The following is a 25,685-nucleotide window of genomic DNA, read 5'->3' on the forward strand; positions in this document are numbered from 1 at the left end:
ACAGAATTACAGTGCACCGAATCGCAATCGGCAAGCGCGAACTTTCTCTCTCCATTCGCGTGACGCACTTCGATGCCAGACAAGGCGCGCATGTTTGTGAATACGCCAAGCTTATTTTGGCGCTTTTCAAATTGACTTTGAAATAGTGATTCGCCCAGCGAAAGCATGAAAGTGAGAAAGAAGGCGCGCACAGTAGCGGAAAGCACGCCCACTTTTCGGGGGCGCGCTTTCGTGGGTGAAGGCACCGAGAGCGAAAACAATCAGCTCTTGATCGGCGCGGGGAACTACGCCTTTATTATCGGACCCACTGCGGCAGGCGACGCGCGCATTCCCTAGCCCTCCTTCGTGAGGTGCGCGTCACGCCTTGCTTTGCACATGATTTCAGAGATGGCGCCACTGCCGAAGCGCGTTGAAATGCGCTCGAAAGTGCGGGCGGGCGCGGTCGCGTGGTCCCGAGCTAAAAAGAAAAACACTCAAGAACATGTATCAGAAGCACCGAGAGGTGCATTTGTAATTGCGATAAATATTTTCATTGAAATTATGCCTGACAAATGCACTGCGTACGTTTTACGATTGCGAATACGCAATTCAAACTGTCGTAAACAACCCACTTCGTGCGCAACACTCATCGTAGGCCAAGTTTTCCAGGTAAATAAAAGCAATGACAAGATAATTTGAGCACCGAAAAATCTAATAAGAGCTAGTTGAAAAGTTACGAGTTGATAATTAGGTTCTTTTGCGAGCGAAATTTCGAAAAAGCTGGGGCAAAGTTTGAAAGTTCGTTAAAAACAACACTTTCGTAGTTTCCGTCGCGCGTAACAGATGTCACTAGGTGCATCGTCAACTTCGAGGAGGTTGATGGGATTGCATGGCTGACGACCGCCATGATGGTCTTTGAAAAATTTCCTCTATACCTTCGAGTAAAGCGCTTATTATGCATTCGTCAGGGAGGTGAGATACCCAGCTTCACCATGGACTAAATTTAGAAACTCTACTCTTTCTAATTGAACCACAAAAACCCGTCTAGGCGGGTTTTTTGGAGTGCTATCTGCCTTGCAATCGCGTGGCCTCGTGGTGCTCGTACGAGGACTAAGAACCACTCGGCGGGATGAGCAAGCTTTCGTTCCGAGCTCGGGCGCTCGACGCCTCCAAGCCCATGCCCATATTCCGGTCAGAAGAAATCCCCGATCTCCCGGATTTCGCTGCGATCAACAGAGCAGTGCCTCAGATGCCTACGGGAATGGAAAAAGAGGAAGAATGTGTGAGTACATTTCACAAAGAATCTACTCTGAATTGTGATTGGCCGCTGACATGCAATGGCGGGTGGTTAAATCGCTCCCCGGTGTTTTGGTCTGCACGTTTCGCGCTGGATGCCGTTGCATCGTTGATGTTGTGCGTTGAGAATTATTGGGGACCCGCCGCGACTGTGGAACCGATCGTTCGCGCAGTTTGTTGTTTGCCGTTGGCGCTCGCGTAGCGTGTAAACAGTGCCTCTCCACCGGCCGACGAGCGCGGGTGTGTGACATGTGGTTCTGGGTTGGATGCGGTGCTTTGAATAAACGATTAGTTGTGCTTATTCTTGACCTGTGCCGTGCTGGCTCATTCGGTACCACGGGAACATCGCGATCCCTTCGCCGATGACGTTTTCGTGGCTGTCGGATTAGTTTAGGCGCGCGCTATCCAAATTGAACGGGTTGCGAGCTTACTAGTTTATTGTTGTGTTCGCGCGAATCACTCGAAAATCGTCGGTGTTTAATGCTGCAATTTTAGTGAATCAACCGCATTCCGCGCCATTATACCGACACTCAATCATTTTTACGACATCGTTAACGATAGCGGTCGGCTTCATTAGCGGGTTTGTTTACATGTTTTCGTAGGCGCTTCTTTGATTAAAAAAGTAGGTAGTCAGCATTTTGTCATTCGTACCTTTGATGTAATGACTGCTAGTACAACAAAGTGTGCGTTTGAAAGCGACCTCGCAGAACTTCGTTTGATGTTTACTTATGTAAACAGTGCGGGCATGTGGTGGCCGCTTGTTTCTTCGCGCGTATTTTGCGAGGCCACTCGCTGTGCTAACGTAACCGAAACTCCTGCGTAGGTTTTCTTGCAGAATTTGTTTTTATCATGTGTAAACTGCCGTTTTGGGCTTTCCCGTAGCACTGCGGCTGATTGATTTATCGTGTACTTTCCGCAAATTCACCGATATTTGCAGAATGAGCATTTCGATATTTTGTGTGTGTGTGTGCTAATTTTTGAGTGGCAGTTAGTATTTATAGTGTTTGTAAAGATGTGATAGCCTGTGGAAGTATTTTCTTCGGACTTCTTGCGTAATGTATTTAGTTTTAAAAAAATGTTTTATGGTGGTAGTTTCTAAAATTTGTATTCAGATGATTCTGTATTTGAATCTATGAGCAGAAACCAACATTTCACACAAATTAGACTGTACGCGTAATGCATATGGCGTGCATTTTGCGTTAATTCACTGAAGTTCAAAATTAGGACTTGGATTAGGTGTGTTATTATTGAATGTAATGCTTGAAAGTGTTAACCGGATTTTTAACATGGTCTTTTTCAAATCCCGCACACAGCTTGATGTTCTTTAGCTGGCACATTTTTGTCATATAGCAACATGAAAGAAAAAAAAAGCTACATCTAAAATTTGCGGCAAACAATTTAAATTAATATCACGAAAAATACAGTTGTCATAGAAAATGGATGCATGTTGCTAAGTTTTTGACCTGCCCTCACCTGGAACTGTATCCACATAATGTGGTGTGGAATACTCAAAAACTTTGTCGATTATTCAAACATCATGCTCACTTGGGATTGTGCACACATAAAAGCACCCTGCTTATAATAACTATGCAATAGTGCATTCTTTGGAAACGTGAAGGTAGGATTGTTATGCTTGTACTTAGCAGATCTTAAGGGTTAGCCATTGATTATTGTTTCTTTGTGCTTTCTATATTAACCGGCTCTCAGCACTAACTCGCCCTTGTAGTACACGCTAATATAATTTTGGTTTGGCGGCCTCATATGATGTCAGATCGGAAGCATTTACATTTAGGATAGCTTGTTTGCGGCTTGAGCAGAAAACAGTATGGGACCCTAGAAAGGGATATACAATAGCAGTGGGCTTATATCAAGGGTTTATTCTTTCAAGCAATGTATTCTTCGGTGATTGTTCTACTCGACAAAAGAATAATTTGTCTGAAAAGACTGGAATAGTAGCTTGCATGGCAGTACTGACATAACGATCACTCCATTAGGACGCTCTTTCTTTTCTTTCTTTCTTAGTTCACTGTCTGCCAACAGCTGAAGTGCCTTGGCAATTGGTCACTACAGCATACAACAGTGTAAACGTGATATATGTGCGTGTTGGCAAAAAACATTTAATGTCACTGCTGAGGAGAATGGCTCCATTACAACATAGCGCATTTATTATGAGGCAGTTGTCAGTGTACCCAGACAATAAACATGAAAAACTTTTATTTGTTCCAATGTTACAGCTGCACCTCGGCTGTAACGGTGAAATAACTAACAGTTTTTATTAATGGTTCTATTTTAATACGCACATATAGGACATAATTTCTTTAGTAGAGCATGTTTAAGTTAGTCTATAAGGTGAAGTTTTCGACATGGACATTACCAAAATGAAAGTGGCTGCTAAATGCGTTTGTACATTTTGTGCCCCAATTCTACTCATACATTCATTCCGATCTTTGCATGGCAGATGAAATGGTTATTCACAGCTACTGCAGCCATGTCATGAAACTTGTTACAAGATATCATGACTGAGCAGGTCAAAACGCTTGCTGGTTTTTGAGTGGTGGTGCCTGAAACTGAAACCGTGTGTGGTGTTCTTGACTAGACAAAAAACGAAACTACTCTAAAAGTTGTGAAACGGATCTTTACAGTGTGCATTGCCACTGTTTTCTATGTGTTAGGTTTCGTGTAGTATAAGTCATTCATGCTCATCATGGTAATTTTATACTACGTAACAATCTTTTTAACAATGCATTCCACTAACATTCAGCAATGCTGTATAATGTGGCTTTCTCCTTCTTGCTTACAAGTATGATGTGACCTTCCTTTTTTTTTTTTTTTTTTTGATCTTTCAGTACATTCTGGGAAGTGCAATTTTAACGAGTGATTTCATCCTAATGTGTCTATGCACGTTTCCACTCTATCTTTTTATTGTCTGTTTCATTAAGGAGTGAGCAACACACAGTTCTTGAAAAAAAAAATAAAAAGTTAGTTCTATTGCCCCTTCCTTATGTTCTTAAAAATCTTTTATGCTGTCTATGGCTCTACTGTCGTTTCTTGCAAAGTGTACTTGATGAAATGACTGCTGCTTTACGAAGACAATGCCTTCAAGTCATGCTTGAAGTATGCCTGCTTGGTCCTCACGAATGAGTTAGCAGCTGCACAAAACTTTCACAGAAGACTTTCAAAGCTCTTGTGAATTTTTAGTGATGCTGCTTTTATCGAAACAACTGATTGTATATTCTGGGTTCAATTTACCTGCAGTTATGCATAGTTGAACAATATTTTATTTACATTGCATAAATTGGATTAGTTATAGTGAGAAAGTTGTGAATAAGTCCTGGGAAACGGCATTTAGAAATGCCCTGATGGGGGTAACGACCAATTTAAGCAAGGCTTGTAAAGAAAAACTGACATGACACATCTTGTCTTGGCTGGAGGCTTGGCATATTCGAGAAGATGGGTAAACCAAGCACAGTTTTTCATTTAGACCCGAAGGATGGTGTAACAGAATATATTCTATGCTAGTCAATTTTTCAAAGCCATGTGCCTTTGAAGCTTAGGCCTAAACTGAAGGTGCACAAAATAATCACCCAAGTACAGAGAGATTCTGTGTAATCTTTATCATTCAGTTGATGTCATTGCTTCCTTGTTGAGGTGTGAATCTGAAAAAAAAAAAGATATAGAGCCATAATTCTCTCACTGATAGCCAACCTATTATTAGTTTTTTTCTCTTATAATAGGAGCAATAGTATTGAAAGCTTTTAGCTAGGGAGAAAAAATTAAGAAAAAACTATATGAGGTAATTTACCGTGCACATGCTCCTGGCAAAGTATGTACAGTTTCGCTACAATTAGTACCACATCCTGGATTTTTCAAAGATGCCTATCACTTGATTTTTCTCCACTACATTGTCACACATGAATCGTAGCCAGCTGATTTTGTCGGTGTTGTGGGTGCAACGTTTTTTGGACCACTTGCAAAGAGCGAAAAAGGATAGCATGGGGAAAGGCAACTAAGGCTTATGTTCCAAATGGCCCAACAATTGTTCTGATGAATCTGTTAGGGTATTCCTGTATTTGTCAACCCTCTTGAAGTGGCTTCGAAATGCTGTCTCATGCCTTAGGCATTGCTTCTTTCAGGAAAGTAGCAGGGAAAGGTGCGACGGCTTAAAGGGACAGCTTACGCAAAAAAAAAAAAAAAAAAAACTTCTCACAGTGGTTTGATGGCAATGTGGTCGCACCTCTAAGCGCAATAGAACTGCACTGCCAAGCGTGACTGCAGTGGGGTGCATATCGATAGACACGGAGAGTTGACGCTCATGTGTTAAGTTTCAGGGGCGCGTTTATAAAACCAAGTTGATCAACACTAACCAGAAGCCCACTACCACAGCATCAGTCAATGGACTAAGGTCCTGTTTTTAGACATGAAACACATTTTTTAAAAAATGTAAATTTAGAAAAAAAAAGAGGAGGGAGAACATTGCTAAGGAATAGTGTATTATCTAGTGCAACTCTAGCGGGAACTCTAACAGGAAGCAGCATTTCTACTTCAAAGGCAGATGCTCACAAGCATGCACCAATGAGTGCACTCTCTGCACTGACCTTAGAAGCCGGACGATTAGTGTCTCCATTGTCGGAGAACATCACTGTGTGTGAGTGAGCAAGACTGTAGCAGACGCAATTAGTAGCAGGCGCACCTTATGTGGGCGGGTACATTATGTGGGCGGGTACATTAAAATACTTTCTTAGGTTGTGCCAAGCTGTGATATGAAAAACGGGCTCACGAGAGCAATTATTAGATATATTTATTTCTAAAATTTATAAGCTTGTGTGGGAAAGAAAAATAGATGTTAGGCTTGTTTAAAATGCAGCTCGGTGGTGTTGGAGTACATAAAGGGTTTTCATCATTTTCAGCTGCTTGTAATTAAATCATCGGTTGTTTTCATAGTAAGAAATACACCTAGCACGGGTAACAGATGTTGCCTGTGAATATGAAGGGAGACGGGCAAATACTACTTGGGACAAGCCACGATATTTGTGCTTTAAATATTCTTGAAGTTGTAATATTTTCAAAAGCCTGCAGTTGTCATGTGTTATTGGATTAGTATTCATCTAGTATTTTCTAATAGGTGTTACGTACATTTAAATGTCTGTTTGTCATGTTATTTGATTTGGCAGCTACATTGCCAGTGAAATATAGCACTCGTTAAATTGTAAAACATAGTGTGTCACATGTGCTGTTTTTAACTGCATTATATAAAAAGCTTTTGGCAGTTTCAAGTCACATAGAGTGATATAGATTGTGAGTTAGTCACAAGCTGAGTAATTGCAAGTGAATATCTACTGTACGCTGGGCTTCCTTGGCATTTGGCCAATGATCTGTGAACACAGAAATATTGCAAATTGGAAGTTTGAGCATTTTTAAGTCATTTTTGATAGTAGTAATAGTAGTTGTGGAAGAGTGAAAAAGAAATCCCAGAAACACGCACACGTGTGTGTGTGTTGGGGTTCATTCTTTTCTTAGACAGCTGGCAGGAGTTCTATATAGTGCTTTCTTAGCACTAATGAAATTACCTCTCACATACACAAACACAAAAAAGAAGCTGAGAAAGAGAACCGTGTACCAACTTGTGCTGGTGCAATATTGCTATTACTAGTAAAAATAAAAAAAGCACCCTGCTACTTCTAGACATACAAAGTACAGGAATATGCTGGGGCGCATCTCGTGGGGATAATCACGCACCTGATTTATTATATACACAGCCACGAGTATGTGAGGATACAACTATACAAAGAACACGTAAAAATAAATAGCAAAAAGCTTTTGTATCGCGATTATTGCAGTTAAACTCCGCTCAACAACACAATGCCTTGCATCATATTGGTGCTCAGGCCAAGACATGCAAAGATTCATTGCTTTTCAACGGTGTTTGTGTGGCGCTGCCATGGTATCTTAGTTTTTGACTCTTGCACAACGGGGAGTGCATCACAGTCTTTGCTTCTTGGTATCAAGCAGATTACGTGTTGGTATCTCAAGGAGTGTGCTCGTGTGGCCTTCACTTTGATGTGCTTCCGCTTCAGTTTTCTTGCCAGCAAGAAAGACTAAGGCAGCATAGAACTTAAGTTTGGTACTGTTGATATAGTGTATTGAAGGCATGCTGTATCACACTACTTCAATAAACATTTAACTGGCAGGCTTAGGTGTTAATTGCATATTTTTACAGCAGGAGCAGATATCATTTCCTAGGAGTAGTCCGCAATGTGTTTTGCCTTTACGGGCAACTTACCAACAAAACTAATGGTGCAAAAGTAGGGCTGGTCGTAGGGCTTAGTACCGAACTGGTGTCGTGTTGTGTGTTTTATTTGTGGTTCACGACTGGGAATGATGTTGCTGTTGGACATCCAGCACACTCACTCATACTGAACTCATGGACACAGCTATCCTAGTGGGAGTGACACTTAATAGGCAATGCTTGATTGCGATTGTGAATGAGGGTCTCGTTGAGTGGGCCAAAATGTACCTAAATTTTCTTGCCTGGCCAGCATTCTTCTTTATTTATTCTCTAAAGCACACTAGTTTCATGTATTCCTTCAAGACTACACAGTTTGTTCCTATACATTGTACTAAAGACAAGACCATGAACTTAGACTCAGTGACAATGAATGGTGTGCATTGTCTTGTGCAGCTTGGTACTTGAGAGATTATCTGTTAGTATCTTGAGTATGCTAGAGCTTCGTGCACTTTGATGCACTGTTGTTTCAGTTTTCTTGTCCACAAAAGAAAAAGAAGAAAAAAAAGAGTGAAGATCCATGCGGATTAGGAGAAATTTCATTTCAGCAATCCTCGCTAGCCTGTGTTACATGTTCTGAATAAAGGATTCACAGTGAAATCAGCTTTGTTAGTTTTCCTTGCCTTGCAATCTTTTTCTTCCTTTTCTCTCACAGTTTCCATCCATCCATCTGATTATTACGTTAAACTATTATGTTATGACACCCCACTAAAAGCAAATAGTAAACCTTTATTATTGCTCTCTCTTTCTCTCTCCTCTGCTATTGTCTTTAGTGTGCAAAAAGTATGAGCAGCCACCCAGTAGCTCAATTTGTTGCTCTGTTGAAATGATTTCTATTTATATGATAGAAAAGAAAATTAGATGATGTGGGAGAAAGTGGAAAAATTAAGTTTCTTAGTTTTTCCTAGGTATGTCACACTCAGATAATTTGCACACTGTTGCGCCAGTCTTGCTGAACATGCATTTTCACAGCTCCTTAGGTTGAGTTTTTGTGTGTTGAGAAAGCTGCATAATCCTTTTTTTTAGCGATCATCTATCAACTATCTTCAGCATGATGTTTTAAAAGTAGCACTCATAGCTGGTGCACAGACTTCGTGAGGTTAGGTGTTGTCACCTGTGTTCGGTTCTTACTTGTTTTCTGCCTTGCCACCTTTTCTAACGGTATAAAGGCTAAGGTGTCTGTCCTCCAAATTTTATTTAGCAATCCACATTCAGCATGTGTGCAGGTGCATACATGACTTTTTATTATCATATGACACCTCGGTCGTAGCGTGTAACGCTCATGTTCACATCTGTTTAAGAAGCTTCTCAGTATAGCTTTAAGTCCTTGTAATAACTGCCATTTTTGTAGTAGCTTAGCTTACTTGCCTTTGCGTAAGGGCTGCAAGATATGTGCTTCACACTTGCTTTGCACTGCTCGATACTTGAAGAGGCCTCATTGCGAGAAGCCCAGTTGTGGAAATAAGGCATGCATTGACTTGTTGTCTTGTATACTACATTGAGTGAGTGTCAGCACTGTGATTGTGGCGGCATTCTTTTAAAGGCCAACTCTGGCGATATTTTGACTTTGTCAAAATAATGGTGCTTTTATGTTCCCCAGGCGCTTCTGTCACGGGCCTGATAGGAGAAACACTGGAAAAGTTTAGAATAATTTTTAATAAGCAAGAAAGTGCAACACCAACACCGATACCTAACCGCAGTACTATCTTCATGTGACGTAAGCGATGGTAAAAACCGTATTAACCAGAAACTGTGCAAGGCCTGCCGGTGTTGCGAGGGTGGAGTATGAAACTGCCAGCAATAGCGACGAAGAGCAGATGCTCAGGGAAAGGTGACCCCTTTATTCTGTGGTGGCCCCATCGCAACAGCCGCACCATGTGTGTTACTGACTGTGGTATGTGCACAAGCTCGTCGCAGCTGTTGCAAAATGACAGCTGTGATTTGGGCGCATGTGGAGGTATGATTTGGGCGCCGAAGAGGAATGACCATTGCTGGTTGTGCATTCCACTGTCAGATGGCACCACCTGTACAGGCCGCTCAAGTTTGTTGGACCGTGATCGATAAAATGCTATTGCTGAAAAGTTTGCGGGATAACTGAAGCGTCCTAATATTGCTATATGAAAAGTGCATATGTCTGGCAATAGCGGAGTTTAAAATTGCAGTGGCAGGGCTGAGGTAAATTAATTTAAGCCGAGTACGGCACGCTCTTTCGCATGACGCGCTATGTCTGGTCACGGTGCGCCCTGCATACGTTATAAGAAATGTTTCCATATGGTGATGTACTCACTTAGTACACAATCCTAATGTCCAGACATAGACCCTCTTCTGCCGGTACGGTATTAACACATTTTCGTGAAGTGAGCTGGCAGTGCTAGCTAAAAAAATATATAATAACAAGGCGGATGGTTATCGTAACCTCTGAGTGTTTCCTGAGTGTGCGGGCAACGGGGAATCGTGTGCAACCACAACGCAAGACCACCTGCCACTTATCACTAGCATGCCCAGAACGAACTGGAATTCGCGCGCTGAACCAACGAAATGTTCGCGCACGATCATTGCCTTGGGAACAGCAGATGACATAGTGGTGCCTCGTTTCTGTAACTTTGATGCAAGTGTTGGAACGCACACACACGATGTTGCCAATAACTGTTGGAAGCCGGTTGGAAGAGTCGGGGTAATTTATAAAAATCATTTGTAAGAAATTTTCTTATCTGCCCAGCCTGCGAAAACAATACCTTGAAGTCCTCACGCTGGTTCCTGTAGATTCCACAAGTTTTTCAGCTTTTTAAAGGCTGCCGTAAACTACTCAGAGGTCGAAATTCAGTTGTTGTGGGGAAATTGTGCATGAGTGTATGACGAACACAGAGCTGTGAGAATTTTTCGGAACAGTGCAGTAATAGTGGAGTTAGACGCATTTGATTATCGAAACCGTGACGACCACACCTTTTGCTCTCTCCTGTGCTTCCCTCCGCTGGTACGCTCTCCCACGCCGTTTTGTCCTCTTGCTGAGCGCTCCTACCAATTTCGCATGGCATATTTCATCGCTGACGTGCTGCTTGAAACACCATCTACTTCCGGTGCCACGACTCCGTCAGTTACGTGCTTGTTGACGAACCGTCACTGCCGTAATCGTGCCGGTATGAAATCTGCATTGCACACATGCATTCAAAGGATTGCCAACGCGATAGACCCCTGCCCCGCACGTGTTACGCGCACACGGGCAACACGAGGAACAACAAGCAGCGCGGACAGCTGCTTGCAGACCGACTGGAAGTCGTAGGCTCTTGCTCGACAGCATATTTGGCATATTTGACTCGGCGCGTCACGCGGAGGCTCGAAAGACCCAGAAAGGAAGAGGGATTGTTTCTTGGAATTTGTGGTGCGCTATAGGCTCATAGCGGGGCCATGTGCAGAATCAATAATTGCGATTGCACTCTGCACACGATGCGCACGTTTACTTGAAATGCTTGAAAAAATATTGGAGGTCGTGTACGGGCACTTTAAGGCCTTGTTAATTATATTTTTTATTGCAATATCATTAATGGTGTATTGTGAATGAACCATAGACCAAACACTAATTTCTGAAATTGGCACTGCACTGCCATGGCTCATATATGTTTTCAAAATCTGCAACTTAGCTCTAATGTACTAGTACAGCTACACCAGTGTGCAATTAAACAAAATAAACTTTTAACTTTAGTTTCTTTTGAAGAAACAGATGCTCACCATTAAATTAATATCAACATGGGCTCAAAAAACATGTTTACCAGGGTGAACTGATCTAGATTTCCTTAGTGCCTCTTTAAATCAAACTTATTCAAAATAACGTGGAAGATCACTGGAAGACATTATGTCTTAAGAGGCTTTACATGCCTGTAAAAGTTTATTTAAATGCTGGAAGTGCGGTGTTATGATAAAAAAAAGGAATGAAAGGGAAATAAATTGTAGCATACGTAAGAATGTTTTATATAGCAATGGTCAGGAGTTCGCATACCACTTGCGCCCTGTGCAAATTAGGTGTAACTGGATTCGTTGCATTGTGTGGCTGACATTGCATAGACTGTGCCATTGTGTGAAGATGGTCATACATCTTCTAGAGCACAATAGCCTGCTGTACAGTGATCAATAACCCGATTGAGCACATGTGCTTCAAATGATTGTTTTTAAAACACAGCCATTGCTACAATAGTAATTCAGGACAGTCCTTTCATTCATTTTGGGCGGGGCTTATGGCTGTAAAGGCATTACAGTTAATGACATGCAATTGTTGATGTAAACTAAGAATCAGCAAAGTGAGTTGAGCCCGTGAAGTGGCGAGCACCACGCGGGAACACATTTGGGGCTAAAATTCGTTGACCTCGTGCACAAGCGTCAATCTGGTATGTAGGTTGTTTCCTTTCACCTCACCTAAAACTAAAAATTAACTTGCAAAAGATTGTGAATCACTAGTTTCCTTAGACTGGAAAGTAATCTGGCCTGGAAACACAGCTTCTATAGCTGGTTGTAATGGGAATCACTGTGGTTTGCTTTTGCTCCCAAAAGGGTGCGAGTACTGGGAGGCACAGAGCGATTTTCTGTGCTGCTCTCTGGCCACTTAGCACAGATGGATGCCATTAAACTTTTTCAAAGGGGACACGGTAGACCCTATGCAGGCAAAAATAGGCGACTCTGTGGTTGCACAGTTAAATAGTAGAGCCTCCAAAGCCACCCCTTCATCCATAACAAGAAGGAAGAGATAAGAGCTGAATGGGAAGCACGTCACGCAGATTGGGTGACACAACACATGGCCGTCAGGTCTCAGTGTTACTGTTTGGCATCCATACTTATTTTTAAGAATGTTGTAAGAAAATGGAATGAGTTTTTATGACCACTTGGCCGGCTGCAACTAAGGCAGCTTTTGGGTCTCAATTACGGAATGCGTAGTGTCCCAGGGATTTGGCCTATTGTCCTGTCGACCCATTGTCCTGTTGTCTAGTATTTTTAGCCCGAATGTAGATTTGTGGCAAACAGTGAGACTCAAAACAGTCATCTGCAGTACCCACTTTGTCAGCTGTGCTTATGTGTGTTTTAGCTTGTTTTAGCTGTGTTCAACTAAGTGGTCTCTCAATCAGCTTTATTATGGTGGTACGAACTAGTTGAAAAACACAGTTGCACACTGAAGAATATGATTCCGCAAAGTGTAAACACTTTCGTATGTCTAGTGTTGGTCGATGGCTTTTGCCAAGCAATCGATAGTAGGTCAGTACAGGGTGTGTGTTGGTGGTTGTCGACATATATGGCCAGCCCCACGTTGTACGTGCACCAGCAATGACATTCAGTCTTGCAGGTGCATTGACTCATGCGCTAACAGTGTTAGGAAACTTGAGAGACCGGTACTCCATGGGGTGTATGTCTCATTATTGCTGCTAATATGTCATTTCAACTATCCCAGCTTTTTGCTAATGCACGCTGGTCGTAGCAAAAGAGACACGCTTTGTCAAGTATTTTCTATCCTCTGCTTATAAAAAAAAATTGGCCTTGTATTCCCATGTTTCTGCAAATGTTGCCGAAAGACGATAGTCTTGCGTGTGGAGAGAGTGAACAAGACATTTATTTGATGTTCTGCGCAAAAAAAAAAACGGTGAGTGGTATTCTGGAGGAGCTGCGTTAGAGTGCCTCGAGCGTGCAGCGGAGGCGAATGAGCGCATCAAGTCACGTCACACAAGAGACATGAGCGCCATCTGGCAGTTTTCTTAAAAAACAAAGCACGTGGCTCTGAGACTGGTGTGCGCGCCCATCTCAGAGGTGATAAGGTGTAGAATGCAAAGCGACAGGTAGGTGCCACCACCGTCTCGTCTTAGCAAAGCGTTGGAAAACACTCCTCGTTTCGTGCAAGTGTTGCATGGTCAGTGCAGCGTGATAAGCGTTACGGTCCTTAAAATTACTTATGTATGCCTTTTCTAGTAAAAGATGCACATGCAGAATATATACGTGTTCTTATGGTGCCCCGGACATGCGCAATAATTGCTTTTTAATTGACAATTGCACAAGCATGAACGCTCAATCTTGAGCAACAGTGGTGGGCGCTGCGGATGGGGTCAACCGTTTCAAGTACCCGATGCCGTTAAGAATGGACAAAAGACAAATGTACAGACAGACTAAAATTTTTGTGTCGAAGGTCTCCAAGAAAGACTATCTGCTTTAAAAGTTGATTCACAAACCAACATCGTACTCCACGCTCTTCGTTTGCTCAGTGCCGTCATTCGATTGGAAATCCAAAGATTTTCGAACAACTGACGGCACTGTGGAGTTCTCTCACGCAATAAACACAACAAGCAACGTGTAAGTCGCCATCACGAAGTGAACTACTTCGTTTGAATCATTTATGAAAGTTTCCAATTAGTCTGAAACTGCATTGCAGTAGGTAGAGCTCGTATTATGTTGTCATTGTTGCACATCAAGACAAGTTCAAGCTGTGCGCCGCGAAAGAAACAAGGACAAAATGGGCAGAGTGGCTGCACTGTTGCTGCACACTCAGGAGAGCGGTGGCGCCACCAACTGAGTGCACGAGGCCTATTGTGACGCGCTTTTTACTAGTGCCACCTCTGTCATGAAATCCGCAGGTGTGATTGGCTTGTTTGGGGACTTGGTCTAACCAAAGCTTGAAGAGATGGTGTTTTGGATCTCAATGGGAGAGTGTAGGTTTGATCTATGGACCTGAGCAGATGCCAGAGTGTTGCATGAAAAGTTCTCGTTATTGGGCAGCGGCTCTTTCTTCGTGCTGCCACTGTGAATTTGAGTTATTGAGGTGTGCCAGCATCCTACCTCAATCAACATCTGGTGTTGAAGCTAGTATAGAAGCTAGAAAGAGAAACGAAAATAAGCTATGTCGTTCCAAAGAAATGTTGGTGTCGGTGTTTTTTGTTGTGAGGAAAAAATCAGGATTGGCCATGTGCGAAAATTCCTGGTAGACAGATACAAATGGGAGCCAGAGGGAATTTGCACTTTGGCTTGAATTTTAGCTTTTGCCTGACCCATCTTTCCTTTGCTGTAAATGATGCACGCGAGCTGAGTTTTGCTTTGTTCTGTCATGCAGGAGCATCATCTACAGCGTGCGATCTCAGCGCAGCAGGCATTTGGTCATACAGGAGAGCTGGTCATTCCCACGCCCGAAGTGTACACCATTGAAGATGAACTCTTCGACGAGCTCTACCCTCCAAATTACAAGATTTCAAGGCAACTTATTCACATGCAACGTAAGTTCGCCTTCCACTTGCGAGTCGCCAATGATTGATAGGGGGGTTGTGTGGCAACGCATTGTTTGTGACACCATCACGTGTAATTTCACTGCGTGCTAGCTAGAAGTCAATATAAAATGGTTCTTACTTTTATGTTTCACCATTTTGTTCGATGATGATAAACTTTCAGATTGTATACTTATTTGCACCTGATTTGTTGACTGAATATGTGTCAGAGTAGTTCTTTGTGTTAGTGTTCACGTAAACAAGGAGAGCCTATAGAGAACCTAGTTTTTTTAGTCGCACCCTACGGTTTCCCTTCATCAGACTCAATATCCGTGTGTATGTGAGTGTGTGTGGATGTGCGAGTGAGAGAGCGAGAAAAGCAAGAAGGGACACCAACCGAAGGCGCTAGGTCTTATTGTTGCAACCCTTGGTTCACGTTCTTGAGGTGAAAATATGTGTTGTGATATACTTTCGCGTGTCTGTGCCTGAGGACATTGTGTTTGGCTGTTTCGTTTTTTAATAAAATGCTGTTACTTATATCGTCGAACACATAGTTACAATTCTCACAGCAGGGCTCATCAAACATGATATCTGCCATAGTTTTAATCATCCATCTACCGTGTTCTATAATGTGTATATCAGTGCCCTTGGCAACCAGCTATTTTTTCTAATTTCATTATGGGTACAGGTGCACCCGTGCCACAGTCTTCGATAATTAAAGAGGGTTTGCATCACAAAAGGCGACTATGCGGAGATTTCGACATTGCTAAGCGGCCCTTGTATAAGTGCAAGTAGCATTCTTGCAAAGCACCCACAGCATATTCGAGAAACAGAGAAGAGCTGCCACTCATTACCTGATCTTAACGTTCTGTCAGGGTCGACAGTGAGGTGGCCCTGACTACATTTATTGGAAAGCCCAGCGAGTTAGGCAAGAACAATTGATGTGCATGTTAGCTCAGCCTTAATACACAGAAAATTCTATCACTTGTGCTTGTGACTTCATTGTATTCAGCGAGAGACACATCTGCAGATGACCGCAGTGTTACAGTAGCTCCCACTCTAACGTGTAATGTATTGGAGCATTATGATTAGCATGACGGAAAAAAAAAAGCAAAGCAGACATAAGCATAAGTGCTTGGTCTATATACAATGCTATGGTCTGTGTGAACTCGGTGAACTCGGTCTCGGTCAATCTGGGCAGTCATGAAATGTTTTTGGTGGATGACACAGACTCGACGATCAGCCTTTCATCAGTGCTTGTGCTGGCCATTGGATTTGTATGGCGCAAGGTGCGGAAGCAGTGATGCAGGGCAGTTGATCACTGTGTGGTTGAAAAGCCATTCCTAACAATGCCGCTGTGCTTTGGCGTGCCTTTTGTGCTTCAAGGACAGAGTATTTTTCTCCCAGTATGACACTGTTGGAAAGCGTTCACATATTCCCACTAATGTGTCACATTCCTTCAAATAAACCAAAGGGAATCTGATACAACCTTAATGAAAGCCATCAGGTAATAAGGAAGCTAAGAAAGGTATAGGGGATAGATGTTAGCTGTGCTGTATAATTGCTTTGTAGTAATTACTAACCGTAAAGAAAGTAAAGTGGATGGAAAGACAACTTGCCTCTGGCAGGAACCGAAGTTCCACATTGCAGTGACTCAGCGTCCTGCTAGTTTAGCTGCAGTGGTTGATGCCTTTCCGTCATATCAGAGGCACGCAAAATGGTTTAGCTAGTGTGTTGTTTTACGTCAGCGTCAACACAGTTTCAGAGCCAATGCTAGAGCATTTTGTCACCAGTGCGGTGACAGCAAACCTCTCATAATTCATTGACCGCTGTGCATATGGAAGTTGTGACGACAGGTTGTACAGCATTGCATTAGTTTGGGAGGATATCCATTGATAATGAGGTGTGGCGCTTCCTGAGTGGAGCAGCGACTCTTTACATTTTACCCGTTTGTGTGTGTGGGTGTGCACGCTTGCCGAGCGTGTCATGTTGAAGGTGCTAGAAGGGCAAGTGAGGCCTAGCAAACCAGAGGAGTGGGGGCTTGCCCAGGATGGAGCTGACACAATTTGCAGACGACTTTGGCAGTTTATGCTGTGGCAGAGGAATGGCTTATGAAGAGGTTTATTGGTTTTTCAAGCTGTCTCGCCACTGACAACTATAGCGTTCTTGAACAACCGATTGGGAGAGGGTGCTGTTCATTCCCATTGTTGCACCCTGGAGCTGCAAAACTCGATGCTTCCGCCCATCTTGACTGACAATGCTAACCCACCGGCACCTTTGCCCGAATCCATTTCCTGCACCGAGCTTTCTTGGACCACGGGACCCAAAGGTCTTCAGTGGTGCAGATGAGACTGACTTGAAGGACTGAATTGACCACTACGAACTGGTGAGCGTGCATGATAAGCGGGATGACCACGACAAGCTGAGCTATACGTCATAGTTTGTCTCACTGGCATCGCCGAATTGTGATACAGCAACCACCAACACATCCCCACGCAGACAGTCTTCAAGACATCCTCCTCAGAAGCGTTTGGTCAACCGGCTGTCCGCAAGCAGCTCGCAGAACAGCTCTTGCATGTCCACTCACAGCAGACCGGAGGAAGCTTCACAAGCTATATTGAAAACCTCGTCAACCTTTGTAGACATGTCAACGACACCATGCCCAAAGCTGACAAAATCAAGCAAATCCTAAAAGGCATTGATGATGGCACATTACCAATACTCTTGGCTAGGAATCCGAGATCAGTTTCAGAAATTGCTCACTTGTGTCAGAGCTATGACAAATTGAAAAAGCAGCACACCTTGACTGTGCAGTCTCTGTCGGGTGGCAAATTGCTGTGCAGTCTGGACACCATGCCTGCCTAGTCGACGTTGCTTCAGCAGGTCGGAGACTTCCTCTCTAACTTTCGCTAATGCCCTCCAACTTTCCCTAATGCCATTTACTCACGAGTGTTCACCTATATACCTTGTCACTCCGCCAAATGTGAAGAAGTTTACTGGTTGTTCGGGGACATTATAGTTGTCAATGGAGACGCAATGTTAAGAACCATCCAGAAGCACAGCACAAGCTGCGCAACACAGGCTGCGCAAGCCAGATGTTGGCAATGCTGCTGGATGGAGGGGCACCTTTTTCTTCACAAGGCTTAACTATTGAATACTAGTGCATTGCATATGAGCCACGGCAAGCACTAATGGGTGCATTCATGTTACTCATTCATTATGAGCATCAGAGGTTAACGATCGTAAACTGGCCTTTGTTTGTTCGTTGGCCATGCAAATGCTGGTGACTGCGGCATCTCCCATCTCAACTCTGCTGGAAAGAATTTTGGGTTTGGATGGTGCACAAATGGCAGAAGAGTTACTCAGCAAGGTTGATGCAAATGCTGGTGACTGCGGCATCTCCCATCTCAACTCTGCTGGAAAGAATTTAGGGTTTGCATGGTGCACAAATGGCAGAAGAGTTACTCAGCAAGGTTGATAATTTTTGTTTGATCAATGGCATGCCACCAATGGACCAGGTTCCCTGCGTTGTTTTCCTAGTGCTTGACTGCAGCATGAAGTTGTGGTACTACTCAGCGGGGCCTTTCAAAGCATGGAATACTTTTGCCACAGTTTCATTTGGGTGCTCGTTAAAATCCCAGGTGGTCGAAATATCCAGAGCCCTCCACTATGGTTTCTCTCATAATCATGTGGTGATTTTGGTACGTTGAACCCCACAAATCAGTCATTTGATCATTTGCCACAGCTTTTCGACAAGAATTGTCGGAAAACTGTCTGAATTGTGAAAAACTGCCTACAAGCGACAAGGTGTGCATGTAGGCAGTGCCACATTCCAGGCTTTAATGGACAGGGTTCTTGAGGGCTTAAGCCACAAATTAGCCATTGCATTCCTCGATGATGTCTTGGTGTACTCTCCAACTATAGAAGACCAACTTGTTGTACATGCCTCTGAAGTTCTAGAATGCAGCGAAAATGCAGGGCTTACAATCCCGCCAAAGTACAACAGTGCACGCAGTCCCTCACCTTCCTCGGTCATGTTTCTCCAAAAGAGTGCCAACCAGACCTAAAGTTGCATGTAGTGGCTGAGTACCCAGTGCCATTCAACATCAAGAAACTGCAGGCATTTCTGGGTTTCATTTGATATTACACAAACTTTCTACCACAATTTTTTCTCACTGCCAAGCCATTGCCCAACTTCCTAAAGCGGCAACAGAAGTGGCAGTGGACGAGCATTAGAAACGGTCATTTGTGACTCTTCAAGTGCTTCTGGCAACAGCTTGCCAGGCCTCAATGCACCATTTGTAGTTGAAACAGGTGCCAGCAGTGTTGCCCTTGTAGTAGTACTGCTGCAACATCAAGATAAAATTTTGAAGCCAGTTTCATTCACCAACAGAGGCTTTGTAGATTCTGAGCTTAATTACACAGTCCAGGAGTGGGAATGCTTTGTCGTTCTATGGGCTGTGGAGAAATTTTGACTTTAATTGGAATTCCTAGAATTTGAAGTGCACTGTAGTCACGTGTCATTGGCTTGAATGTTTCACCTCTCGACAGACATCTCCTTGTGTGTGGTGCTGAATACTATGCCTTAAAGGAACACTCAAGAGGTTTTTAATTCGGTATCTGTGAACTCTTACATGTCTACCAAGGTTTTTTTCGCAAGGTTAGATTCTACAACGGCGCTGTAAGCCAGCAAACTTTGACAAGAAAATGCTCCCCTCCCAACGACGCGCGAGGGCACAGGGGCGGAGCACGGGATAGACACTTGGGAAGGTGACGTCACCGTCAGGGTCCAGCCGCCGCCTGGTGGGCAACTTCGTGCCAAGCCGCCTGCATCGCTCAGTCAGCTCAGCTTGTTTACTTTGCGGCTGTGCCTTGTTTCTGCATGCGATCTGCTGCCTGGAGAAGCATCAGTTCTGCCAGTTTTAAGGAATTTCTTCCCATTGCACCCTTCTTTTCTTCTGATTAGAGATTTGCGCCATCCGACATTCACTAGTTGTGTTAGTGCATGGTTGAAGTAGACTCGTGATGCCGAGTTACTGGGCGGCATATGACTGCTGCAGCAATTGCGGTCGTAAGGAGGTCGCTTTTCACCCAAGTTCCTTTGAGGTCAGAAGATGGCTGCGAAGTAGGCCGCTGCAGTTCAAAGAAAATATTTCAAACTTACAAGATGAAGCGCGCTGTGGCAGTCGCGAATCTGCCAAATTTCCAGGCAGCAGCAGCACTGCTCCTCTTTCCCGATTTGCACGCAGAGCGTGCATGAGCATCCATGTCGAAAACACAAGTACAAAGATATCAGTATGCATAATCGAAATCAGCTATTCTACACGACAGTTGCGTGCTTCTAGCGCAGCTAATATACCGTTTGCATTTTAACACATCATCACTGTAGTACTGGGCAGAATTTAAAAAGAGAGAACTGCAATACATGAGCCAAACTATTCTTGTGCAATTTTCAGTGCAGTTCAGAGCACATATCACCTCTGCGGCAAGAGCAGGCCTGTCTGGCTCTTTTTTTTTTTTTTTTTTTTTGTTCTCCTGATAGCATGTATACTGACTCATCGCGTGCACCTTGCCCGCTGCGAAGTACGATACTAAATGCATTAACAACGCTGCACTCTGAGCTGTGAAATCCACGAACAGCTGATGTATCTGCACGCTGACCCCACCTAGCGCAGACCATGCCAATACGCTTCTAAAAGCGAGTGTCATTGCTGCTGTTTCTTATCGAATTTGATATCCACTGACAAGTGTATCATTTGTATCTGTTTACTACAGTGAAATTAAGCACTGGCATGTATCTTATATGTACCAGCCTATGTTTTCGACGTGGGTGAAGGTGGCTGATTGGGACTCACTTTTCTGTGCCGCTTCAGTCGCGCGACAGTCTTCAAAAGCACGCCTGAGAGACTCTTGCCAGTTAACTTGGACACTTATCAAGACTCCATCCCATTTGACAACTGCCTACTGGCCACCATTAAAGACCTCAGTGTTCTAAACAGTGCAGGGAAATTGGCTCAAGAACAACAGCATCGTGCCCTTTTGTGGGATTGTCACCTACAAGCTCTTGGGCACAAGCGCTTGCTGTAGTCATTGTCGATGAATTCACCAAAATCATTGACCTCTTTCCTCTCCGTGCAGCGAGCATACAGCACATAGCCAGCCATTTTTGTGATGATGGGAAGCCAATTCTTAGTGAATTATGGAAGCACCTGCTTAGGCAGTGGTGCATCTTGGAGCACCTTGTTGTGACCTACAGGCTGGCCGTGCCCATGGTCGAGCGGTACAGTGTTCGTGTGTACTGCAATGAGCATAAGTGGGACCAACACTTTTTGGAGATCGCTTTTGCATTGCGAACAGCCGTAAGTGCTGTCACTGGATACACCCCAGCCCTCCTCTACTATGTCCAAGAGCTTCGTACCCTGTGGCAATTTTTCGAAGACAAGCAAAATGGCAAGCCTGCCACGTTGGCTTCCAGTGCACTTGCAGCATCAGCAACGTGCATAGCGTGCCCAAAGACAACACTATGACCTACAATGCCGAGCCACAACACTGAAAAAAGGTGACCTTGTCCTGTGTAAAACTGCCTTCAATCCACCCATGAAATTACACGACCACTTTGGGGCACCTTGACCATTGGCCACACATGTCCCTGGTATAATCAAACACTGCGCATTATTGTTATTACCTAGTACTGACAGGCACAATAGCCAGAATCTGTGACATATCGGTGTTAACATTTCTGCAGCTTTCGCATCCATGTGTATTGTGAGGTTCAGCTGCTCATCGAGGATTGTTGCCAGCAACATTTAGCACTTAGACTCGACACTTCGTGGTGAACTCATCAAGTTTCTCAGAAACAACTTTTTTCCTGTAACATTGATCTCCCACAGTCTACTCTAATCATTTTCAGCAACATTCAACTCCTCCATTTTGTGCATGTGTCCCTGGGGAAATAAGTCCCTTAGTTGATACAGCATTTAATGTTACATCAGAACGGAGATGCATCTGAAGGAGGCCACACTATTTGCGTTAGGAAAAAGTATATTGGCCAAACCTTCAGGCATCCGTTTTGTTCCTCGAGGTACGTTCCGTTCACTGTATGTTTATAAGGACAGGGGTGGATTATCACCCCTGTCCGTTTTATGTGTGCATAGCTGTTGTGATCGTCCTCTCTGGCATGGCGCCGTTTAGACGTGGGACGGTTGCTGGACAGCGCTCCCAGAGGTGAACCAAAAGCGACAACGACACGCTAACCGTACTTGGAATTTTGCGGGGCCGACGTCTCCCCTCATGAAATTCTTTGAACTTACGCGCTCGACTGACAGCCTATGAGGGGCTGTTTACAATCAAAGTGGCTTAAGAAGGGTGGTTATCTGTGTACGTCTTTGCTCGTCGGAGTGCCGCAGACAATGGGCCAAGCGACTGAGGTCCATGTTCGAGTGCGTTCTCAAGTTCTCTGTCCTGCCGCCATGCCACCGTTTTTACAAACCGCTGCTTGCCTGGCGACATTGTGTCCTCACTGCAACGGATTACAGACTTGATTTCTACATAGAACCCAACATGTTTGTGCTGTGCTGTGTCGTGCGCCTGGTGCAGTGTTTTTGCAGTGTTTTCTCCCTCACCATGGTACGAACTGGGCATGCCTCCCCTCTCTTTTCCTGGGTTGGGAAGGAGGCGGTGTTTCACCCTCACTTTTCGAGGGCGGAGGTGAAGAGAACAATTTGATTGGACCATTCTGGGTTTCATTGTTTCCCCTACAAGGAATCCTGGGAAGACATGGACTTTAAAAACACGAGCGCAGAGACGCTTGAGGCATGCTACCAAAAACATTGTAGTATCATGCTACCTCGAACCTGTATATAATTTAGATGAACGCTCCTGTTAACCGCACCGGCTCTCTCCTCAACATCTCACCGGGACTTTGGCTGGCTCTGGTTTTATGGGCAGACCCTCGACTACTTCAATGGCTAACAGAATGAACAAGAGGAGACACACGAGTGAACTCCAAACAATGTTTACAAGACAAACAACTCTAACGAGGTGCACTACACATGAACATGCACGGATTTAAGCACACATAAACTAAACTGAAAGTCCTAACTGCAGAATGTCCGATCTAAGTTAAAAGATGGTGTTTCACGACTTGTGCACAACATAGTCAAGGAGGTGGCAGACCCTAGTCAAAAGCGAGCCCAGACATGCAGGTGGCACACGTTTCGCGTGCGGCATCGGCACAAAGACAAGGCCTTCGCCTAACCTCGCAGCCAAATACAGCCTTGCACTGTCCCAGGTAACAGCGGGGATCAAGGATCAGTTGTCCCTGTTTCATAGGCTGACAGCAGAAGCCACGCCCGGTATCGGTAGCCTCAGGCAGGTCGACTCCCGGGCCTTGCCAGCAACAGGCAACAGGCAGAGAAAGTTCCATGGACAAAGCCCTGGTCCGGTGTGTCCTGACTGGAGCCACAGCCGTCTGGGCCACCAGGCAAGCATGGCCAAGAGGATTTTGAACGACAGCGCCTTGACCTAGTGTGTCCTTCGGCTAGCTTCGGCTCACCCGTCTGCGCGTTCCACAAGCGCTTCTCATGCTTATCTACTTTTCCTTTTTTTGTTCTGTTCTCGTGCTGCCGCCACGTGTGCCACTTGCCCCAGGGTTGCTTTCTTCATGTTGCTGTCTTATTCACTGTCATAGGTCTGCACAAACCTTTCCAAATTCCACCGAAATATCACGAACACATGAATGCCCTAATAAATTTGTCCCTTCACTACAGTGTTGCTATTGGTGTTCACGTGGCTAAGTATGTTGGTGCTGAATGCGACTCTCTGAGCATTGGCAACAGCGTCACCATGGCGGTGAGAGGTTGTAACATCTACTCTTCCTCCTGATCACGAGTACAGTGATCTGTAGTTGTATGTGCTAGTCTATAAACACCTTCAGGTGAATCTCCATTACGGAGTGTTCTCCTAATAGTGGGACTTTTTCCAACTATACGGGGCTTCCCTGGCACTTGCATTGCAAGCATCAGTAGTTCCTGCAAACCCCCCCAACCAGCACTTTCCTGGCAAGTCTGGCTGGGGGGCTGCTTGTGTACCTGTTCTTAATATTCATGATGAGAACTTACTGACAATGATGCCAAGGAAAGTATGGGGGATGTTAAAAGTGGTGAAGAAAAGTGGGCGAAAAGATAACTGGCATTGGCAAGGGCTGAACCTGCGACCTTAGAATACCGTAATTACTCGAATCTAACGCGCACCTTTTTTCCGGTTAAGCTAGTTCATAAATCGCATGCGCGTTATAATCAAGTACGAAAAAAAAAGAATACGGTCATTCTATTGCCATCGGCATTTCCAAAATGGCCGCCCCCTACGTGCCGCCCGTGCGTCGGCATGGCGTGTCGGCCATTTCCGCCTATGTGTTTCCCATGTGCGACACTTTGTACGTGTGCTGAGGAGTTCGTCATCTTCTAGTGCATTAGCATCGACGGCATGGAAGGGCCGACTCCAAAAACTCGAGTGCACCACGATGCCGCTTTTAAAAGAAAAGTCATCGCGTGTGCAGAAACGAACGGAAATCGGGCCGCATCGCGGTCGTTCGGAGTTCCCGAAACGTGCGTGCAGGACTGGCGGAAACAAAAGCAGAAGATTGTGGACAGTAAAGCTTCACGCAAAGGCTTCAGTGGACCACAGCAAGGTCGGTTTCCGCAAATTGAAGAGCTGCTCGGCGAGTATGCGCTTGAGCAGCGAGCGGCACAGCGGCCCGTGACGACAGAACTGCTCCAAGGGCGGGTTATGCAGTTAGCCTTAGAAAAAGGGCTAATTCTGAGCCAGTTTAAAGCGAGCAGGTGCTGGCTAACTAGCTTTATGAAGAGGAAAGGCTTTTCCCTCTGAAGGCGAACGGGCATATGCGAAAAGTTTCCGGAGGAGTACGATGAAAAGCCTCACAGTTTTCGGAGGTTCGTCCTAAACTTGCGGCACAACAACGACCACCTGCTTGGGCAAATCGGGAATGCCGATCAGACGCCTCTTTACTTCGACATGCCTGGCATCACAACCGTCGAGAAGAAGGGGGCAAAGCAAGTTCGCGTGCTGACATCGGTCCACGGTAAAACTACAGTGACGGCAATGCTCTGTTACACGTCAGATGGGCACAAGCTTCGCCCGTACCTCATACTTAAATGGAAGACGCTCCCGAAAGGAGTCGTTTTTTCGAGTGGTGTGATCGTGCGGGCCAGCGAGAAAAATGTGTGCGCGTTGCAATCGATGTCTTACATTTTTTTTTTTTTTTTCGTCGTGGAAATCGGGTGTGCGTTACAATCGAGGGCGTGGTAGAATCGAGTAAATACGGTAACGCTCCGATGCTCCACCAACTGAGCTATAGCGGCAGTCATCCCCTTGGCCGCTTTATGGGGTGTATACATAGATCGGCGAAAATTGTGGAGCTTACTGAGACTTGCTCATAAAACATATTTTGCATTTAAGGCTCACTTCAACTCAAACTCTCCAAAATTTTCCCGAGCCGGACACTTACTCAAGCTTTCACTGATGAAAATTTTCTTATACCGGACAACATATTACTGATCAAGACTCACTCAGACTCTTGGGTCAATCCTAGTCTGAGGAAGTCCAAGTAAGTCGACTCATAGGTCCAATAGCCTAGAATTGTTTTTTTTCGACCATGGTGTCAATGTTCTTGAACCCGAAGTGTCTCGTGTAATCGGTGCTCTTCTAGGCGCTTTTAATATAGTACCTCCGAGCAAGGGTCATGAGTACTTTCAAATCATTAACAACATTTTTCTTGAGAAAGATAACCACAAAATATATTTATCAAGATAGCCCTGGAAGAGTAGGCGGCTGGGAGGTCGAGGAACCGCCTGCGTAATTCACGCCTCTGGTCAATTTTGAAACTG

The 25,685-nt window shown here is 44.5% G+C and overlaps 1 protein-coding gene across 1 annotated transcript in view; it reads left to right on the plus strand.

The window, feature by feature from the left end:
- The first annotated feature begins 857 nt into the window (after positions 1 to 857).
- Positions 858 to 25,685, plus strand: part of E(Pc) (Enhancer of Polycomb) — an 81,830-nt gene continuing 57,002 nt past the window's right edge. Inside the window, exons 1-2 of the mRNA XM_037423518.2 lie at positions 858 to 1,261; positions 14,634 to 14,793. Of these exons, the coding sequence (XP_037279415.2) occupies positions 1,109 to 1,261; positions 14,634 to 14,793 (313 nt within the window). The 5' untranslated portion in view covers positions 858 to 1,108. The remainder of the gene's footprint in view (positions 1,262 to 14,633; positions 14,794 to 25,685) is intronic.

Source organism: Rhipicephalus microplus, chromosome 4 (genome assembly GCF_043290135.1).
Source record: "Rhipicephalus microplus isolate Deutch F79 chromosome 4, USDA_Rmic, whole genome shotgun sequence".
Lineage (NCBI taxonomy): Eukaryota > Metazoa > Arthropoda > Arachnida > Ixodida > Ixodidae > Rhipicephalus > Rhipicephalus microplus.